Source organism: Oncorhynchus mykiss, chromosome 22, assembly GCF_057628025.1.
Source record: "Oncorhynchus mykiss isolate SJ-2025 chromosome 22, ASM5762802v1, whole genome shotgun sequence".
In the NCBI taxonomy this organism is placed as follows: domain Eukaryota; kingdom Metazoa; phylum Chordata; class Actinopteri; order Salmoniformes; family Salmonidae; genus Oncorhynchus; species Oncorhynchus mykiss.
This window is the reverse complement of record NC_143043.1, coordinates 38,033,233-38,055,415: the sequence shown is the minus strand read 5'-3', so window position 1 is coordinate 38,055,415 and position 22,183 is coordinate 38,033,233. Positions and strand designations below refer to the sequence as shown.

The 22,183-nt window shown below is 44.0% G+C and overlaps 1 protein-coding gene across 50 annotated transcripts in view; it reads right to left on the bottom strand.

The window, feature by feature from the left end:
- The window catches only part of LOC110501770 (titin), a 186,535-nt gene that overhangs the window by 3,653 nt on the left and 160,699 nt on the right, over nt 1-22,183 (bottom strand). For all 50 annotated transcript variants that reach the window (XM_090215944.1, XM_090215945.1, XM_090215946.1 and 47 more), the window contains 23 exons: nt 21,831-22,124; nt 21,420-21,704; nt 20,994-21,293; nt 17,363-19,525; nt 16,948-17,250; nt 16,539-16,844; nt 16,165-16,455; nt 15,765-16,064; nt 15,266-15,571; nt 14,471-14,941; nt 13,980-14,261; nt 13,272-13,865; nt 12,858-13,145; nt 12,458-12,757; nt 9,489-9,791; nt 8,467-8,769; nt 7,779-8,363; nt 7,371-7,673; nt 6,965-7,264; nt 6,249-6,824; nt 5,836-6,141; nt 5,142-5,732; nt 24-4,993 (listed from right to left, as the gene is read on the bottom strand). In XM_090215944.1, the coding sequence (XP_090072070.1) occupies nt 24-4,993; nt 5,142-5,732; nt 5,836-6,141; nt 6,249-6,824; nt 6,965-7,264; nt 7,371-7,673; nt 7,779-8,363; nt 8,467-8,769; nt 9,489-9,791; nt 12,458-12,757; nt 12,858-13,145; nt 13,272-13,865; nt 13,980-14,261; nt 14,471-14,941; nt 15,266-15,571; nt 15,765-16,064; nt 16,165-16,455; nt 16,539-16,844; nt 16,948-17,250; nt 17,363-19,525; nt 20,994-21,293; nt 21,420-21,704; nt 21,831-22,124 (14,720 nt within the window). The remainder of the gene's footprint in view (nt 1-23; nt 4,994-5,141; nt 5,733-5,835; nt 6,142-6,248; nt 6,825-6,964; nt 7,265-7,370; nt 7,674-7,778; nt 8,364-8,466; nt 8,770-9,488; nt 9,792-12,457; nt 12,758-12,857; nt 13,146-13,271; nt 13,866-13,979; nt 14,262-14,470; nt 14,942-15,265; nt 15,572-15,764; nt 16,065-16,164; nt 16,456-16,538; nt 16,845-16,947; nt 17,251-17,362; nt 19,526-20,993; nt 21,294-21,419; nt 21,705-21,830; nt 22,125-22,183) is intronic.

The window sequence follows — 22,183 nt, the reverse complement described above, 5'->3', positions numbered from 1 at the left end:
TTAAATCAAATGTGACTAAATACCTTTCCATCCTTCATCCATGAGATCTCAGCTTTAGGATCTCTAGTCATTTTCACTGTCAGCTTGACGATGGAATCTGCAGATGCGGTCATGTCCTGAAGACCAGATGAGATGGAGGGCTTGGTTTTGAGGGCGAATTTCTCAGTGGGTGACTTCGGTGTAGGGCTGGTAGGGGACTTAACTCTCTTTGGAGAGCTGATTGATTCAGGAGACTTCATCCTTGGTGGAGACGTGACTGGACTAGGGGAATGCATTGGAGGCTCTTCGTATGAGTATGTCACTGTAGAAGAGACCTCCTCTTTGGCTTCCGATCGGCGGATGGTTAGACTGAAGTGCGCCTCTTGGCTGCCCTCAGAGTTTTCCACCATGATTGAGTAGCTGCCTTCATCTGACATCTCAACAGAGGTGATTTCAAAAGTAGACTTGTACTGTTCTGTAGTGACATGGTGGCGAACAGATGATCCGATAATTTGTCCCTCACGCATCCAGGTTACAGTTGCCACTGGTTCACCGTCAACATCACATGCAAATCTTGCAGTCTCTCCCTCATTTAAGGTGAGGGACTGTGGTTTTGTTAGGATAGATGCGGGTAGAGTAGTCTTCTTTCCTTTAAATGTGCTGGACTCCTCCATGTGTGTTTCGTGTGTTTCAACAGTCTTCACCGTCTTGGAGGATATTTGGTAAGCACCTATCTTGGTTGCCACAGGAAGAGCTGGGGGTTCCTCGTCTTCGCGAGGTGCCATATAGCTAGAATACTCTCCCATGCCTGCGACATCCAGAGTGGCATAGTCTGAGCATTCTCCCACTGCATTAGTACAGACAACACGGTAAGTGCCACTGTCCTCTGTGGTGCAGTCAAGAATTTGAAGATACAGAACTCCGCTCAGGTTGGATATACGGTACCTCCTGCTCTCGGTTATCAGTTGTCCGTTATGGTACCACTTCACCTCAGCGGTTGGCTTTGATTGGACGTTCAGTGTAAATTTGGTGTGCTGACCGTATGGCACACGATGGGAACGCATCCTCACAGTGACTCGTGGGGTATGATCGAGGCTGAAGGGCTGCATACTTACAACCTCCTTCCTTTCTACTGATGTCCGCTCGGATCTCAGAACGGCTTTTCTTGACTCATATCTTGCCAGGTGGTCAACTTTTGCCAACTGTACAGTCTCCACCTTGGATCTGGAGGCTGATCTGACAGTAGCAAGAGGACTAGGGGAACGCGGACGGGTTCTTTCGGGGGTGGGTGACCTTCTCCCCTCAGTTTTAGTTGCTATATAGGTTGACACATGGGAAGTTGTAGTTCTGTCTTTCTTCACGGTTCTAGTTTTTTCTTCAAACTCCATGTGTTTCAGTTCACTCTTGTAACCGGTTATTCTTTGAGTCGTTTTCACATTTCTCAGCATCTCTCGATCCTCCCTCTCCTCCAACACTCTCTGGTTTTGTCTTGGCGGTCGGAATGTAGCCTTGTCATGGCGCAGGCGAAGGTCAACATAGCTTGGACCAGCCTCATACTTAGAAGGAATACGATAGTTTTCATATAATGGAACCTCTTCACCCTCACCCACACCTTCATAGACTGTGCGTCTTGGTGATGTGTGGCGCAGTGCACCTAATTCAAAGCGTACAGGGCTAAGGCTTAGTGGGGATGCAGAGTAGCCAAGTTCTAGTTCTTCCTCAAGTTGAAGTCTCTCCTCCTCAGTTCTCTTCATTGCCAGATATTCATTAATTGGCAGGAGAAGCTCCTCGTCTGAGAGGTCACCAAGAGACCTTCTTCTGATTCTGTGATATGCTTCTATTTCAGGAGATGGAGTGCGCTGCCTTGAAGGTCTGACAGTCTCCAAATCATCCTGTGAAACTTGTGGAATACGCCACTTTGGCTTGTAAGATTCCTTGATTCTTGGCAGAGGGACTTCGTAGAACTGATCCCACCTGGAGAGACGGATGCGTTTCAGTCTCTTCTGTGAAATCTTGTCCATTGGTTCAGGGAACTCATATTGATCGCGGAGTTTCTTGTACCATTTCATGTCAGAGCAAGGTTTGTAGTGTTTGATTTCCATATCTTCCAAAAGAGCAGTTGGGCCACGTTCACGAGGTTGGGGAACATCATAAGGCATACGCAGTCTCTTCTCCTCTGCTCTCTTTTTCCTTTCTTCTGCCCGTTTCTTATCTTCGGCTTCAGTCTTGTCCTTTTTGGTTGCCTCTACTGGTTGGCACAACAATGTCGCTTCTCTCAAAGCTTGTTGTGCCAAAGTAGGAAGTGGCATGACATCAGTTCCAGACATGATTTGAGATAATCTGACCTTCTTCTCAATTTGTTCTTTCTCTGCTTGTTTCTTTTTGTCTCTTTCACTCTCGTAAACCTTTTTCACATGGGTGATGCGGTCCACCTTGAGAATGGCTTGACAACTGGCAGATCCAGCTGAGTTGGTTGCAGTAACTCTGTAACAGCCAGAATCGTTAAGTAGAGTATCTTTCACATGCAGGACAAAGTAATCCAGGCCCTCATGGACCACTTCAATTTGTGGACCAAATGCCAATGGCATGCCATCTTTCTCCCACTTCAGAGTTGGGAGTCCTGACACTCTGATTTCAAAGCGTGCATTCTGGCCTTCCCTACACTCCACGTTTGCCAGGAGACGTTTGAACATGGGCCTCAAGGTATTGTCTGCTGGTGCTGGGCGAGGTGTCACAGCCAGTTTTGCCTTACAGCTGTCATCACCAAATCTATTACGGGCCACAACTGAGTACTCCGCATCGTCATCAGCATCAACACAGTGAATCACCAATTGATAAAGACCCTTGTCGGTTATGAACGTGTACTTTTTCTCATCATCACCAGGAACAATCTTCTGGCCAGATTTGTACCATGTAACACGAGGCTCAGGGTGCACAGTGATAGTCACACCAAATCGAACATCTTCTCCGATGTAAGCTGCATGGTTGAACAAGGGCAGGGTGAACTCTGGTGGTTTCTGGAGCAGTCTTGCTGTGTCCACTCTACGTTTCACTTTCCTCACCACACGGGCTGTGAAGTACTCGCGGTATGATCTGACTCCGTTTACAAAGAGCTCTCCGTAGGCACTGTCCTCACCATAATCGTTGATGATCTTGCATCTATAGGTGCCGTCATCTGCTTTCGTGACTCCCTTGATACATATAACAGCTAGACCATCCTCATAGTCGATTTCATACTTGTCACTTGCCTCTAGTTGACGCACACCGCAGTACCATGTTACCTCTGTGGCGCTGTCATAGTTTTCAATGTTGCAAGCAAATTTGACATCTGCTCCCACATCCACCACTGTATGATTGATTTGACCACCGACTGGGCCATGTTCAAATGGTGCGATCTTTACTTTGGCAACTGTGACACCTCTCTGGGCTCTGATTGCACCGCCGCTAGCAACTCTTGCTCCTGCAACGACAGTGGCCCATTCTTTCTTTGCCATGGCCTGGTAGTATCTCTTATGCCTTGTGGTCATTATCGCTGTGGCACTGAGTACTTCTGCTTGCATCTTTAGCCAAGGATGTTCTAAAGCTTGGGCAGCAGTCATACGGTGCTTGCGCTCCTTGGTGAGAAGGCGGTTGATAAAGTCTAATGCTTCAACAGTAGGTACTTTGAAGGTTTCGTCATCGTAACTGTATTCAGCATTTGAGATGTTGTCAATCATCTGCTGATGAGTCTCGGCAGTAAATGGATTGAGTCCACTGAGAAGGACATAGACTAGAACACCTACTGGCCACATGTCAGTAACACTGCTGACCATGTCATTCTGGTGGATCTCAGGAGCAGCATACTCAGCTGTAGTATACTGAACCTTGATCTGGTCGCCAGGAGTCAGGTGTCTTGCCTGTCCTAGCTCAATGATCTTGACTTTACTGCCCTTTCTTGTGGTGTACACAATGTTTTCAGGCCTGATGTCAAAGTGGCCATAAATCTTGTCGTGTAAGAACTCAAGAGCTTCACATACTTGTCTGATGTAGTTGACGATTTCACGCTCATTCAGCTCAAAGTCGGCTGTGCCGAGGCGTTCAAAGATGTCTTGACCTGAGACGAAGTCATAGATAATGACTAATTCCTCAGTGCTGTCGAAGGACTCGTGAAGACACAAGAAGTTGTTGTGTCTGGCCAGGTTAAGTGTAGCAATTTCTTTCTTGATGAATGCTTGATCTGCACCCCTCACCTTGACGAATTTAGCCATGTATGTCCTCTTAGAGCTGGTCTCAACACAACGGTGAACGATACCAAACTGGCCACGGCCCAGCTCCTCAGCAATCATGTACTTGGTATGCACATTCTTGGCACATGAATGTGGAGCCTTTTGCTTGGGAACATCTCTGTCACTAACCTCGCTGTCATAGCCAAGGACTCTTGATTTGTCCTCCTTTGTTGTAACGGGACTACTTGGTTCACATGGTTGACTTTGACCGAATTTGTTCTCGGCTATGACTCTGAACTGGTAGCTGGTTCCTCCGAACAGGTTGATGATGGTGTAGCGAGTATCACGAGACTGGGCAACACGTTCCCATCTGTCAGATGTTGTGGGACACTTCTCCACAACATAGCTGGCTACTCTGCTTCCACCATCATTAGCAGGTACTTGCCAACTCAGAGTGACTGAGTCTCTAGAAACATCACTTGCTTTGATACCACGTGGTGGGTCGGGCACATCGGCAACATCCAGTTCAACTGTCTGTTGGTCAATACCAAATCTGTTCTTGGCACAAACGATGTAGAAACCGGCATCCTTCCTATCAACTCCGTTGGGGAACACGAGCGATGTGAATGACCTTGTGACGATGACTTGGTAGTATCCGTTGTTATCAATGAGGTCTTGTCCCTTCTGCCAGGTGATGACAGGATCAGGTTTGCCACTGAATGGAATCTTGATATTCACAATCTCTCCACGGAGGGCAGGGATAGCCTCTTTGTCCTTCAGATTCTTGGGCAGGTTAATCTTGGCAGGGACTAGATAGAAAATTGTTTTTTTTTACATCATTAGTATAAAAAAATAACTATTAGGAATGTACTAATAATGTTCTTGATATGTGGAACAAATACATGGAATTGTATTCATACTATGTAAGTATTATTGCATACACATTTGTGATCTTACCTTCAACATCCAGAGAGACAGTGGTGCAGATGGATCCGCCCTGGTTGGTTGCTCTGATCTGGTAGACAGTAGAGTCTTCCTCATCAGCAGCGGAGATAACCAGTTGGTGATAGCCTCCCTTGAACTCTTGAATCTTCAGTTTCTTTCCGTCAGATTGGATCTCCTTGCCACGTCTGAACCATTTAATTACAGGCTTGGGTTGTCCTGTGATCTTGCAAACAAAGGTGGCGTTGCTCTTATATTTGACACTCATATTCCTCAGTTCTTCTTTGAAGGCGGGAGCACGGACATCAACAGGCGTCTTTGGAACGACTGGTTCAGATTCCACACTCCAATCACTCACTCCTCCAAGGTTTTCACAGTTCACTCTGAAGATATATTCACATCCTTCAGTGAGGCGTTTGACAGAAAAGACTGTGGATTTGATTTCATCAGTAGTGACAGGTGTCCATTCGCCCTTCTTCTCCTTCTTCTCAAGGCAGTAGCTCTTGATCTTGGAGCCACCATCAATGAGTGGAGGCTTCCAGGACAACACACAGGAAACGTTGGTCACACCAGAAACCACTGGCATCAGTGGTGGTGAAGGTTTATCTGTAAATATAACAGAATAACGTTAGTAAGGATCCAAAGCCTTGAACATCTCATATTTGTACAAATATATGATCATGTAACTATATTGTAAGATACAACTTACCCATTGAACTCTTGATAAGGATGGGAGTAGGGATCTCCAGTGGCTCACTGTTGCCATAACGATTTTGAGCATACACACGGAAGAAGTACCCAGCGTTTACTACGAGGTTGGCAATGCGGCAGTTTGTGCCTGTGATGGACGAGGACACGAGTGTCCAGTCATCAACCTCCTTGTCTTCACGCTTCTCCACGATGTAGTTTGTGATCATTGATCCACCATCATCCTTTGGTGGTTTCCAGCTAATAATCACAGAGTTCTTCAACAGGGCATCAAGTACAATGGGACCTTCAGGCATTGCAGGTTTATCTGAAAACAAGAGGTAAATTAGTCACAATTAGTTTGTAGTCACATTGTAAAAAACATTGTAGATCATAAACAATTGGTAGATTTGTGCTAATTCAATGTTAAAGCACCTTGGATTTCAACGTTGATGAGAGTATCAGCTCTGCCAAAGTGATTGTGCAGTCTGACTCTGTATTTTCCTCCATGTACCCTGCGTTGCACATTCTTGATCACCAGGTGAGTGTAATGCTCTGTGTTTTCAATGCTGATATTCTCAGAAGCCACCACAGTTGTAGCTCCATAAAGCCACATGATCTTAGGCTCAGGGCGTCCAATGTAGGCAACATGTAGTCGCAGAGTAGTGCCGCTTTCGGCATAGTAGGTATTCTTCAATGGGAAGTCAGGATTGAACTGTGGAGCAGTTTCCAAAACGAGAATGCCACTGGTCTCTGCTTCACCTGCATCATTGATAGCCTTGCATGTGTATTCTCCTTCATCCTCTTGTTGGTCTGTCATAATGGTCAGTGAATGGTTACGGCCATCAGAGCTCATCTCATATTTACGAGACTCGATTATCTCCTTGCCAGATTTATACCATTTGATATCGGGAAGAGGTCTACCAATAATCTGGCATTTCATAATTCCTGGTTGGTATAATTTAGTCGTAACTTCATCCATTTCTTTCCTCAGGCTTGGTTGAGTTCCAGCTGTTGGAAAAACAACAGTTAAATCATTATTTGAATTGTATCACCTTACTTTCGCAAGGTATTATAAACAAGTAATAATTAAAGGCAATGTAGTGTTCATCCATGCAATTATGAAATAATTAATTGCTTCAGTCACTTACTGCTCAGTTTGGTCTTGATGCATGTGGCTGTTCTGCGTGGTCTGCTGATTCCGGTCTCATTCTCAGCCATCACTCTGAACTCATACTCAGTGGCTTCGGCCAGACCAGTTATGGTGAACTTTTTCTCCTTGGTGCGTGTCTTGTTGCATTTCTTCCAGGTAGCCTCTGCAGACTTCCTGTATTCAACCCAGTAACCAAGGACCTCCTTTCCACCATCGCATTCTGGCGCCGCCCACTTGATGGCGACTGCGTCCTTTGTGACAGTTACTGTGTCAATCTCGCCTGGTTGGCTTGGTTTGTCTGGGAGACAGAGCAGGGCAAATGTAAAAACATGGTAGTTCAATGTATATCCATGTCATCAATCATGACGGAACATTAGACATGGTTATCTAAATTCCTAACTCACCGAATGGATCTTTGCATGTGACTGGTTCGGATGCAGGTCCTGGTTCGCTGTCTCCAATATAATTTTGAGCAATAACACGGAACTGGTATTCAGCATCAGCAGTGAGTCCAGGGATGGTAAACTGGGTTGAAACGACCTTCTTCTCATGACGAACCCATGTCTCAGAGGATACTGCTTTGTACTCAACATAGTATCCGGTAATGGCAGAGCCACCGTCATCCTTAGGTCTTGACCAAGACAGAGAGGCAGAGCTCTTAGTCACATCCATAACCTCTGGTGGGATGCTTGATGTCTCTGGGGGACCTGTTTTAATGAGAGAAAAAACATGTTTTAGACTAGCATATATTTATACTTTGCAGACTCGTGTAATGACTAAGTTCAAAGAGGAATCAATAAAGTAATACTTACAGAGAGGAGTCTTCGGTATGAGGGGTTCTGTTGACTTCAGCGATCCACTGATACCGAATGTATTTTCAGCTGTCACCTTGAAGTGATACTCTTGTCCCTCCTCGAGTCCCTTCACAATGAAAGATGTGTCCACCACCCTGGTTTCTACAGTGTACCAGGCTGTCTTTGGAACCTGCTGTCTCTCAACAATGTATCCAAGGATTTCACAGCCACCATCATCTGAAGGAGCCTTCCATGTCAACTTAACAGATTGTGCCTGGACGTCTTCGAATCCAAGTGGTCCCTCTGGAGCAGTTGGACGGCCAATAACCTTCACCTTGATGTGAACGTTCTTCTTGCCACACTTGTTCTCAAGCAGTAGGTCATAAGTGCCAGAGTCGTCTCTTTCTGCACCCTTGATTACCAGCTCAGTGCAGTCGTCATTGGAAGCGATCATTGCTCTCTCAGGCACATCAGCGCCTTCCTTTGTCCACTTGCATGTAGGAACTGGTTTACCCTTGATGGGCACTGAGAGTTTGACAACACTGCCATATCTGACGACAAAGATATCCTTGTACTTGGCTTCCAGCTCATGATCAGGTTTTTCTGAAATTAAGAATGGTGAAATGGTTAGAAATGCAATAAATTCTTTGTCACGGAACCAGAAAGTAAGCTTTGGAAATGGCAGTGTTTTTGCAGACGACTTTACCAAGCATTTCCTTCACAGTGACTGTTCCAGGGACCTCAGCGGGTTCTCCGGGTCCACCGGCGTTGCAAGCCATCACACGGAACTTGAACTCCTCTCCTTGGGGCATTTTGGTGAGTGTGTATTCACAGATCAGAGAAGGTGTTGTGTTACATTTGATCCAGGTGACTGAGCCTGCTTTCTGCATCTCAATCAGATAACCTGAGACCTTACATCCACCTTCCTCATCAGGAGGACTCCAGGCCAGGGACACGGATGATTTTGTGGTGTCTGTGACTCTTGGGTTCTGGGGTGAGCCCGGTGGATCTGTGAGGGTGAACCAATAAATTAATATCCTTGTCTCTATCTATCTCAATCTCCAATTATGTCAAATATACTGAGTATATCGAACATTAGGAACACCTTCCTAATATTGAGTTGCAACCCCCCTTTTGCCCTCAGAACCCATATAACTATGACAATTCGTCAGGGCATGTACTCTGCAGACCAATGTTGACTCCAATGCTGACCAATGTTGACTCCAATGCTGCCCACAATTGTGTCAAGTTGGCTGGATGTCCTTTTGGTGGTGGACCATTCTTGATACACACGGAAAACTGTTGAGTGTGAAAAACCCAGCAGCGTTGCAGTTCTTGACACAAACCAGTATCCCTGGCACCTACTACCATACCTCGTTCAAAGGCACTTAAATATTTTGTCTTGCCCTTTCACCCTCTAAATGGCACACATACACAATCCATGTCTCAATTGTCTCAAGGTTTAAAAATCATTCTTTAACCTGTCTCCTCCCCTTCATCTACACTGATTGAAGTGGATTTAACAAGTGACATCATTAAGGGGTCATAGCTTTCACCTGTATTCACCTGATCAGTCTATGTCATGGAAAGAGCAGGTGTTCTTAATGTTTTGTATACTGAGTGTATTTAATGTCTTTATCTAATATTTATTCTAAGTATATGCAATTAAATTCAATAAATGATACCAACAGTGATTTAATGGAATTAAATCCAATAAAGAGTACTTACCAACGGGATCAGTTGCCACTGCTGTTAAGGAGACAACACTTGGTTTGCCAACACCTCTAGCGTTGATTGCCGTTACTCTATGTTCATACTCAAGGCCTTCTATCAGACCTGTTGATCTGTATCTGGTCATGGTGACTGGGTTCTTGTTAGAACGCACCCATCTGTCAGATCTGACCTCCTTGCGCTCAATGATGTATCCAGACACCTCAGATCCACCATCATCCTCTGGTTCCAGCCATGCAATGGTCATGCCATCACGAGACATGTCAAATACTGCTGGTCTGCCTGGAGGTCCAGGGATGTCTGTAAACAAAAAAAAACAAGATACATAGGGGGCTCTATTTTCGGCTGGCGTTAAGGCGGCGATAGTGTCAAACGCACGTTAGTTTGCAATTTCGCCATGTAAAAAATGGCACACTGGCATTTTCCAGCCATAACCCCAATTTCGGCAATTTATCTGTCTTATATCAGCTCGCTTGCGCTCAGATGGACAGGGTGGCAATATTAGAGGTGTGTCCTTAAAAACATGATCCAATGTGCTCATTTCAGGTAGTGCTGATAAGGATATTTAAGATCAACCAAAAACTGGTTTTAGCGGTAACATAGTTCGGAACAAGAGTAGCCTAATGTGCTTTTGGTGCCTGTATACTTTGTATTTAGAAACATAAAAAACATGTAGACCATGCAATACTTTTGTCGTCAAAAGGGCTGGGATTGGATGCCTGTCGTTGGTTTCATGACTATCTAAAGGATAGAAGTCAGACTGTTAGAGTCGACGGCATCCAGTCGGAGCCATTGGAGTTGGTTAAAGGCGTCCCACAAGGCTCTATACTCGGTCCATTACTGTTCACTCTCTACATAAACAATATCGGTGATGAGATAAGAAAGTGTCAAATTCATTAAAATGTCGATGACACTGTCATGTACTCTATCGCTTCAACGGCTGACCAAGCATTATCACTATTGGAGACAGATTTTAAGATATTACAAATACAGCTGAAACTTGTTTTAAATGCAAAGAAAACACATTTTATGATTTTTAATAGGTTCAAAAAGTTGGTTGAAAATACACTTGCACTTACGAGCTTAGATGGTTCTCGAATTAATCAGGTCTCTGCATATACATACTTGGTATGGTTGATATGGTTGGATGATAAACTGTCTTGAACTGCTAATAATCAAGCTAGGCTTCTTCTATAGAAACAGGACATGTCTGTCCTCTACAAATAGAAGACAAATTGTGCAAGCTACTTTTATGTCTGTTATAGATTATGGGGATATTATCTACATGCATGCTACAGCATCAACACTTAAATCGCTGGATGCTACTTATCATTGCGCACTTAGGTTTATTACGGGTGCTAGGTACAGAACTCACCACTGTGTTTTATATCAAAATGTGGGTTGGACTTCGCTGTCCATGAGACGAGAACAACATGCTCTCGTGTTTGTCTATAAAGCACTTCTGAATGTATCTTCTTATTGACCTTCTTATTTATCATCACTCATCAATATTAGAATTAGAATTCCTAAAACCAGGTCTCAAGCATGGATTACACTTGAGGCCCATGCGATTTCCACAGAGTTGGTTATGGCTGCCTTTTCCTGTTACGCTCCTTGCCTCTGGAATAGCCTGCAGACTAAACTTAAACTTCAGACTCTTGTCCCCCTGTTGCCCATTTTAAATATTTATTGGAGGATTTTTATTTTTGTATTGCTTGTAACTGTTTCGGGTAATGCAAGTTCTTGTGCTGTTAGGGGAATAACCTGTTAGGGGAATAACCTGTTAGGGGAATAACCTGTTAGGGGAATAACCTGTGTGCAAATGTAACAATCTGATGCTGTATTATTTTATGTTATCTGTGATGGTTTTGTTTGTCTTGTGTAGTTCCTTAATCATTGTACTTAAACTGTATGTGTAAACATGTATACGAAGGGCCCAGCTGTAAAAGAGACCTCAGTCTGTGTTCCTTGTTGAAATAAAGGTATAATAAAATAATGTTTTTTTCCCATTTTGTTTTATTTAATTTTAAAAAAATCAAGCATAGCCTCCCCTTTTTTTGTCTGCCCAATGCAAAAGTAGTCAAGCCTATTGATAAAGGTTTTCGCTCCTGAGAGGATTTTTTTAGCTCCTGCTTAGAAATACATCTTTAATCACCAAAGCTTTATTAAAATGTCCGGTTTGAGAGGAGTAAAACAGCTGACATTCCCTTTTCTTCTATGCATTGTAGGCAGGTGCACATTATTTTATCCATGCAAGTCCTGTTTTGGACGTGCGTAAAACCCCTCCATGATGTAGGCTACGTGTCCATGCCCACCATGAAACGAGAGATGAGATCTGTGAATACCAATGTATTTAGAAGTTATCAGTGAAAATTGCTTGCTTCCCATTTAATGTACTCAAAACCCATGGCCTACTATAACGAAGGCTGGTTCAACAGCAATGCGTCTTTTTTATATCTTGCCGTTGTATTTTTATTTTATTTGAACCTTTATTTAACTAGGCAAGTCAGTTAAGAACAAATGACGGAAAATTCTTATTTACAATGACGGCCAAACCCGGACGACGCTGGGCCAATTGTGCGCAGCCCTATGGGATTCCCAATCACAGCTGGTTGTGATACAGCCTGTTTGGTATGTCCATGCTCAGCCAAAACGCACCATGGAGCAAGTTCTGATTGGCCAATGAGGGGCCTAGCCTCGACACACCCACAACTTGTTTATTCATCAAAACCTAGCCCTCTCACGCCAACGCCAACAAGTGTGTCGATAATTGTGATAGTGAAAATAGAAAACATATTTCTGACATACCCCTGAACCTATAGCTCGACCGCCTGCGCTTAAATTTACCATTGCTTTAGGTTTGTTAAAATAGAGCCCAGGATATTCATTCCTGTTTGCTTCTGTTTTTTAAATAAAGAGCAACGACTCAAGTATGCTACATGATATAGTATAAAAACATGTCTTACTCGTTGCGCTCTTGCACATCACAACTTCAGACTGCAGCCAGTTACCAACACCGTAGCGATTGACTGCTGCGACACGGAACATGTATTCATCTCCTTCTGTCAGTTTGACGAAGGTGAATGTTGGTCTACTGACAGACTCGGATACTGGCAGCCATCCAGGACGGTGGGCTTCACGCTGCTCAACAACATAGCCGCTGACAGGGGCACCTCCGTTTCTCTCTGGAGGATCCCAGCTGATGGTCACTGAGGTGGCATCAACCCCATCAAACCTGGCCGGTCCTTTAGGCTCATCAGGTTTGTCTGAAGAAAAAAAAACAACGGAATGGTACTGTCATTGTCTTATATTCATAACTTACTGTACGTGAAGACCTCAGTTTGTGTTATGATAGAAGTTACATACCAAGAATGATCACTTTAATGATCTCAGATGTCTCTCCTGTGACGTTCTTCACTTCAAGAGTGTAGTTACCGCTGTCATCGATGGAAGTATCAAGCACAGTTAGCTTAGAGAACTTTCCAGTGGTCTGAATCTTCGTACGCTCAGTGATCTTCAGCTTCTGACCACTGAAGTACCATGAGCAAACTGGTGGGGGTCTACCGACTATTGGCAAGTGCAGCTCAAGTGGTTTACCAGCCAACACATTGACAAACTTCTGTGGGATGCTAGACAGATCAACCTTTGGCAGAACTGTAAAACAGAAAGATATGTTATGTAAAAATGTGCTTGAATAGTCGATAGGTTAGTTCAATTGGATATATATATATATATATATATATATATATGAAGCATTTCTGAAGTTTACACATTTCAAACCTCTTTGTTCTTGGACTGTTACGGCTGCAACAAGCTCCTTTGGTACACTGGCTCCCCTGCTGTTAACAGCTCTGACTCTGAACATAAACTGATCTTTCTCAGTCAAAGAAGTCATAGTGAACTCGAAGTCAGTCGTCTTCACTGTTGTCACCTTCATCCATTTGTCTGTGCCAAATTTACAAGCTTCAATGATGTAGCCTGTGAGTCTGCTTCCACCGTCATGCTCTGGTTTCTCCCATCCAAGTGTTACTGTGGTCTTGGTGATATCCAGAACCTCCAGTGTCGCAGGGGGCAAAGGCACCTCGCACACCAAAATGACATCAGGGGTTTCACATGGCTCTCCCACACCGTACAGGTTTTCTGGGAGGACTCTGAAGTAATACAGCATTCCCTCGAAGAGTCCGTCGATTTTGTATGATGTCTTGCTGCATTTGGATGTCACAGTTTTGTAAGCTCTCATTGATGCTTCGCGTCTCTCAATGATGTAATTATTCACTGGTGCTCCACCATCAACAGTAGGAGGATCCCATGCAATGGTAATGGAGTCCTTCTCAAGTTCCTTGACCTTAATTGGGCCAGTTGGACCAGGAGTATCTGAAAAGAGGAAGTACATTTAAGGTTAAAAACATATATACCTATGACAGCATTCTATAACAACTGGGTAAAGACTTATATTCAAAAAATGTACATAACATCATCAAATCTTACCATAGACCTTGACAATAATGGTAGCTGTCTTTTCGCCAGATTCATTCTTTGCCTCAATGGTATATTTGCCAGCATCATAGCGGTGCACTTTGTCAATAATGATTTGTGTGGAAGTTTTAGTGACTTCAATGAAGCCACGGTTGTTGAGGTCGACACCAGGTTTGCTCCAGGTAACTGCAGGGATTGGTCGTCCAATGACTGTGGCAAAGAGACGAAGAGAACCTCCGGCTCTCAGGCAGATGGTCTTGGTCATATCATCATGAAGCTCAATATCAGGAGTTTCTGTGTTAAAAGATAGGTAATTATTAATATCACGGGAAACTATCAAACTGAATCAAAACGAATGAAGGAAAAATCACAATGTGTAGGCTACAATTTTATTTGTTTGTTTGTGGGAGGAATTTTTAACTCATGGTTCGTGGATTTAAGTTCTACAGTGGTAATGCTGAATCATTTCTATTCCTTAGGCTTGGCTAGTGATCCTAACTCACCAATTTTCTCGATAACCTCGACTGCTGCGCAGGCTCTACTAAATTCACCGACTCCATTGAAGTTAACTGCAGCCACTCTGAAGCGGTACATCTTGCCAGTTGTAAGGCCAGTCACAACGTGTTCTGTGAGTCTCAGGTTCTTCTCATGGGCCTTAACCCACACACCTGTACCTTCCTCTTCCTCCTCCTCCTCCTCCTCTTCTTCCTCATCGCCTTCCTCCTCCGACTCTTCCTCCACAAACACAACTGTTTTCTTGGCTCCTAGACTAGCTCCCTTCGAAACGACTTTCTCAGGTACCTTCTCAGGTTTTGGCTCAGGCGGCTTCTCAGCTCCCTCCTCCTGTTCTTGCTTCTCCAGAACATATCCGATGATATCAGAACCTCCGTCCTCCAAGGGTCTGGTCCAAGCAAGGCTGACACTGTCCTTGGTAGTATCAATAATACGTGGAATTGTGGGAGGTGGAGGAGTACCTGAGGGACATACAATATTAACAGTCAGTAACTTAACTTTTTTTTAACATACAATCCAACTGTTGTAAAGCCACTCAACATTTACATTACATTCCAGTCATTTAGCAAACACTCCCATCCAGGGAGACCCACAAGTGCAATCAGGGTCAAGCGCCCTGCTCAAGGGCACATTGACAGATCCCCCACCCAGCCCACTCTGGGACCCAAACCAGCGACCTCTCGGCCACCGGCCCAATGCCCCCAACTGCCAGGCCACCTGCCGACCCCAACCATCCAAGAGCTAACATAGAATATTGTGCAATAGATGAATTGTAGGACACGTACTTGTTGGCGTTCTGCAGACAGCATAGAGAGACAGCTCACTGGGTTCACTCTCACCAGCCTTGTTGACAGCTGATACACGGAACTGGTAGATGTTGCCCTCCACGAGGCCAGTTATCTTGAAGCTTGTGTCCATAAGTGTGGCATCTCTGTTCACCTTGATCCATCTGGCACTCTTCTTTTCATGTTTCTCAATCAGATAGCCAGTTATAGGACTGCCACCGTCGCTCTCTGGTTTTAACCATTCAATGCTAGCAAAATCTTTTCCTACAGCAAGAATCTCTGGTGTGCCAGGAGCAGATGGGACAGCTGTAATATGACATAATCATTTATTGTTAGATTATCATCTCAATATCAATCATTTATTTGTATTTATTTATCCTTTATTTATTCAGGGGAGCATATTGAGATTACAACTCTATTTTCCAAATGACACTTGAGTATATCATAGAAAGCAATTAAACATCATGTTGCAAGATAATATGGAAGATGTTATACTTACTGAACATGTTTCTGGCAATGATAGGACCAGATTGCAGTGGAACGCCGGATCCATACTTGTTGACACCTCTCACGCGGAAGAGGTACTCAGTGTTTTTGAACAGTCTGGTGATCTCACAGGTGTGTTCCTTGCACTCAGCTTCCATGATCACCCAGTTGAGTCTGTTGGTGTCGCGTCTCTCAACAATGTAATGTGTCACCGGGTCACCACCACTCTCCAGAGAGGGTTTCCAAGACACAGTGCATTTCTCTTCAGAAATATGGCTGATGGTGATTTTGCCGTCAGGAGCACCAGGTGTATCTGAAAGGAACACATTCATTTATGGTATGAGATCAAGGTAAGCCCCATTTGTTTCAAACTTTGTCATTTCATTTCTTTATTTACTTTTTTTTACACTTACCAAGTACTTGCACGTTAACTTCGGCTGACTTGATGCCACTGGCATTCTTTACTGTGAGAACGTACTTCCCGGTATCATCTCTGTCACAGAATTTGATAATGGCCATGGCACGTGTGCTGGTGTACTGCAGGGAGTACTTTTCACACAGCTCCAGTTCCTTATCTCCCTTGGCCCAGAACACTTTGGGGTCAGGTTTACCACCAACAGCAGCATCCAGAACAAGGTCTGAGCCGGCTCTGATTGTAACCGTGTCAACCAGAAGTTTGCTGTCAAGGTCTGCCTTTGGAGGAGCTACGAATGAAAAAAAGAGAAAATCCGACTTAATAAATGACAATATAATTTAAAGTCAATATATTTAAAAGTATATATCTTACTGTATTCTGCTTTGCATGTAACTGCGCCAGTTGACTCTGAAGGCATACTGAAAACTTGGTTGGAGTTCTTGGCAATGACTCGGAACTCGTAGACCTCTCCTTCACCAAGTGCAGTGATTGAGAAGTTATTTTCTGTGACATTGGTGTAGTTACACTTCAGCCAGCGACCTTCGCCAGTGATGGTGTATGGCTTGCGCTCAACAATGTAACCCACAATGGGGAAGCCACCATCGTCAAGTGGTGTAGACCATTTGATGGACACTGTAGATCTGCCCACCTCAGTTACTTCTGGTCTACCAGGAGGATCTAGACACAAGATTAATGGGAATCAGGAGTATGCTTTCCTTAAACACATGTATTATGGACCTGTAATAGTATCCCAAAGTTTTTGGGGGAAATCAGTACTCACCAACTGGATTTTGAGCCACCATAGGCTTGGATGCCTCGCTAGCTTTGCCGAGGCCACCGCTGTTCATTGCAAAGACACGGAACTGGTACGAAAGGCCTTCAATAAGTCCCTCCACTCTGTAGTCACATTCAAAGCATGGGATCTTGTTCTCCCTCACCCAAAGGATGTTGTTTCGTTCTTTCTTTTCAATCCAGTATCCAGTCACCTTGCTGCCGCCATCGTGGTATGGCTCCTCCCAGCGAATGTAGCAGGTGGTGGAAGCCACGTTGTATACAGAAGGTCTGGTTGGTGCACCAGAAGGACCTATTGTCAACACAAACAATATCACTCAATTTCAGTTGATACTTTTTACTCTTAACAATTAACGTGTGAAAAAACGAAACATGTAAAACATAGATTTAGAACTTATACTCACCGAATGGATTCTCAGCGACAATGGTCTCAGATTCAGTTGATTTGCTTGTGCCAAATCTGTTCTCAGCACTGACGCGAAAGGTGTATTGCATGTACTTTGTCAGATGTCCCACACTGAGGTTGGTGCGTTTCACACTGGAGTTGATGAGTGTCCAGGCAGTGGAGCCAGATTCACGCTTCTCAACGATGTAGTTGGTGATATCTGTTCCACCGTCATCCTCTGGTGCTTCCCAAGCAATCTCACATGATTCCGATGTTATGGATGAAACTTCAACGGGTCCAACGGGGGGACCAGGTCTTCCAATGACATTGACAGTAACAAAGAACGTCTTGGATCCAGCAGAATTTTCAAGACTGAGGAAGTATCTGCCACCATCGCCCCTCATGGCGTCTCTGATAGACAGAGTTGTCCTGTTTTTGACCGTCTTGATTGCAACCCTTTCACTGTCCTTCAGCCTCATCTCCTCCAGTTTCCAGATTACCTTCGGTGCTGGTCTACCAGTGATGGGAACATCGATGACGAAGGTATTACCCACTTTACAGATGACCTCCTGGTTAGATATTTCACTGAGATCTGCAGTTGGTTCTATCTGTGGCTCTTTGATTAACACTGAGGATAGTGCTTCTCTTGGTAAGCTGTTGCCTGCATCGTTCTTTGCCTTAACACGGAACTCATACTCTGCAGTCCTACATAATTCTAGAGTGATGCTCTCGTTCTTGGTCTCACCACCAACGACCCATTTATCTGTGGTCTTTGCCTTATGCTCAATGATGTAGCCTGTGATACGACTACCACCGTCGTGCTCGGGTTTGACCCAGGAGAGTGTTGCTGTAGTGTCTGTGACGTCCACAACATCCAATCTCATTGGTGAAGAAGGCTCTGCAGTAGCAATAATGGGATCTATCATCTCAAAAGGTTCACCAATACCGTACTGGTTCTCTCCTGAAACTCTGAAAAAGTATGGAACACCTTCCAGAAGATCCTGGATATGTAAGGATAGCGCAGTGACCTTGCCACCAGATTGGTTCCAGGTACGACGACTTGCCTCACGCCTCTCTACAATGTAATGTTGAACGTGAGCTCCACCTTCATTAGCTGGAGGTTCCCAAACCAGTGTCAGTGCTCCTCTGGACACTTCTGCAAAGGCAATAGGTCCTGGAGGTCCAGGTGTATCCAACACCTTTACAATGAAATCAACTTCCCTTACGCCACTGCTGTTCTCCAGAGTAAGAGTGTATCTTCCAGAATCGTATCTGGTACACTTTTCTATCGTCAGAGCAGTGTAGGTCTCTGTGGTAGTAATATCTGTCATGACACCAAGTTCTTCTTCATCTTCTTTACTCCATTTAACTGAAGGAATTGGTTTTCCTTTGTAGGCGATACGGAGACAGACGGTGCCTCCCTTCTTCACAATGTGTGTATGTTTGAAGGTAGCGTCAATATCAACGTCAGGTTTTACGTGTCTGTCCACAGCCTGTACTGGCTCAGGAATCTCTTGCTCCTCTCCCTTTCCAATACTATTCTGGGCAGAAACACGAAGCAAGTAGTATGAACCAGTTTCCAAACCAGTTGCAACGTATTTTGTATCATTGACCAGATCCTCATTGATTCTGATCCATTCTCTGGTGTCCTCTTCTTTCTCTTCCTCCTCCTCCTCCTCTTCCTCTTCTGAGCTGTCTACCACCTTCTTAGGTTTCGCTAGTATTTCTTTTAGTTCTTCCTTAGATACCTTGTGCAACTCAATGACGTATCCATGGATGGAACTGCCACCATCGTCTCTAGGCTTTGTCCATTCCAAACTGATAGTTGTATCTGTAGAGTCGGTTACATGAACCACAGATGAAGCGCATGCAATATCTTTTGGCTCACTGGCTTTAATGGCCATTGAGATGTTACTGGGTGCTCCAATACCGGCGTTGTTTACTGCCATCACACGGAACTCATACTCCATATCTTCAGTGAGATGATCCACCCGGTGAGCAGGCTCCACAATGGGCTTCTTTGACCTCACCTTGTCCCAGCGGACAGTCTTCTTCTCACGTTTTTCAACAATGTAGTACTGAATAGGATTGCCTCCATCAGATGTGGGTGCTTCCCATGCCAGTGTGATACTGTCTCCAGAAACTGCAGTGGAATCAGGTGTGCCAGGTGCATCAGGAGTAGCTGTAGGAAAAGGGGGTCAAAAATTATCAAGACATTTTGGTAAAGTGAACTGTTAAATTCTAAAATCATATTCAGACTTGGGGCTCTGTTTTCAGCTGGCATTGAAGCGGCGCTAGTATCAAACGCATGTTAGTTAGCAATTTCGTCATGTAAAAACTGGCGCACTGGCATTTTCCAAGCCTAACACCAGGTTCAGCAATTGACCTGTTTTATATCAGCTCCCTTGTGCTCAGAGGGGCCGGCTGAAAATATCAGAGGTGTGTCCTTAAAAACATGAATCAAAGTACTAATTTCAGGCAGCACTGATAAGACTATTTAAAGACCAACCAAAAGCTTATTTTAGCAGTAATGCAGTTGGTTATGGCATGAATTTTGACAGCGGAAACACAGCCTATCCAGCCCTGACGCACACTGCCCATATGCGCATGGAACAAGAGTAGCCTAATGTGCTTTTGGTGTCTGTATACTTTGTATTTAGAAACATAATTTTTTCCCATTTTGTCTTATTTGAGCATAGTCTCCCCTTCTCTCAATTAAGGCTTTTTTTATCTGCCCAATGCAAGAATGAAGTAGTCAAGACTGTGAATAAAGGGCTTGGTGCCTGATACCGCTTGGAAATAAATCTTAATCACCAAAGCTTTATTCAAATATAACGTTTGAGAGGAGTTAAACAGTGAGCTGACATTCCCTTTTTATCTATGCATTGTAGGCAGGCCCACATTATTTTGGACGTGCTTAAAACCGGCTCCATGATGTAGGCTACGTGTCCATGCCCATCATGAAATGAGAGATGAGAGCCTCTGTGAATACTGGTGAACCTCATATTTAGAAGTTACCTGTAATCTGTAAAAATGGCTTATTTTTCGTTTTATACCCTGTATGTTCAAAACTCACTTAGGCCTACTATAACAAAGGCTGGTTAAACAGCAATGGGTGTCTTTTTCATCCTGGCGGTTTTATATGATATAATGACATTTATTTGTGTTACATTTTATTACAACCAAACTGATTCATCTTCCTGGTTTTATGGTAAAAACGTCCTTGGCGCACTTGCAATGCAACTTCTTGAGATGTGTGAATGCGATCTGATCTGTAAGATGGGTCTGATTATGTTCATAAAATATAGGCCTATTTGGGAGCAGTATAAGGATGAGTGGACATTCTCCCTCTCTATTTATATTAGATCTTTGTTCAGCTACTGTGAAAAGTTGGAATGTGCGTTGTTTTAATATTTTATGCCCATGAGGAGAAATTATGGTGGCTGTAATTTAAAACAAGTTGTTGTTTCGTTTTATTTAGAATTTGATTATAATTATTTGTTCTCTTTTTAGGCCTTTTCAATAATTAATTTAATCTTGCTTATTGACAATGTTTGGCATGTCCATGCTCAGCCATAATGCAATTTACATTAGGCCTAGCCCCTATATCAGTGTGAATGCTATTGAAGCTATTGAACCCTTGGACTTACTGTATTGCATTTGTGCAATGATGGGACTTGAATCCAATGGTCGGCCGGTACCAAACCTGTTGACAGCAGAAACACGGAACTGGTACTCATTGGTCTTCATCAGCTTGGTGGCGTGGTATACTGTTTCTTTACAGCAATCCGAGACAAGTGCCCATGAGATCTTAGAGGTCTCACGCTTCTCAACAATGTAGTGAGAGATGTCAGAGCAGCCGTCGTTCTCCGGTGTATTCCATGTGAGGGTCACTTTTCCTTCAGAGATATCACTGAAAATGATAGGTCCCACCGGCTCTCCAGGAGTATCTAGATTAGAATAGAGGATCATTAACATTTGACATGTACAGTACAAGACCGATCCACCATCTACAATGATGTCAAACAAGATAAATCACAGTGCTTTGAATGTTGTGAGAATAAAATGAAACCAACCATGGACTTGGACAATGATGTCCTCCTTCTTGGTTCCTTGGCTATTGGTGGCTTCCACTGTGTAAGTTCCTTTGTGACTGCGGTCAGCATCACGTACAAAGAGCATGCTTGACCCAGCAACTGTGGTGGTGTCCATCATCGACTTGGTGATTTGCACGCCGTCTCTGAACCACACAACCTTGGGCTGTGGTCGTCCACTGATCGATACCTTTAGTCTCATATTGTCTCCTGCCTTGATTGTGAGTCCCTCAAAATACTCCGGGCCAAACTCAATGTTTGGAGAAGCTGGAAAGACAAAAGGTGAACAAGTACACCATTAGTGTTTTGTATATTAAAAAGCAAAACATATTGCATATTCATATTATCATGTCAAACGTATTATTATTATTTCAATATATTATGCACCCTTACCACTTTCATCTCTGACCACGATGTGTCCAGATGAGTTAGATGGGGGACTCACTACGCCAATAGCATTTCTTGCAATAATTCTGAACTCATAGCGTTCATTGCAAGCAAGACCAGTGACAGTAAACTGGGTGTCGTGGACATCAGTGAAGTTGCTCTTCAGCCAGCGGCCCTGTCCTTGGCGTTTTTCAACATTGTAAGCCACAATCTTGCTGCCTCCATCACGTTTGGGTGCGTCCCATTTCAGTGCGACAGAATTGCTGGTCACATCAGTGTAGTCAGGTTGACCAGGTGGATCTAAAAAAGGAACACATTTTTTATCATTCACGTTCACATGTTTGAATCACACATGGACT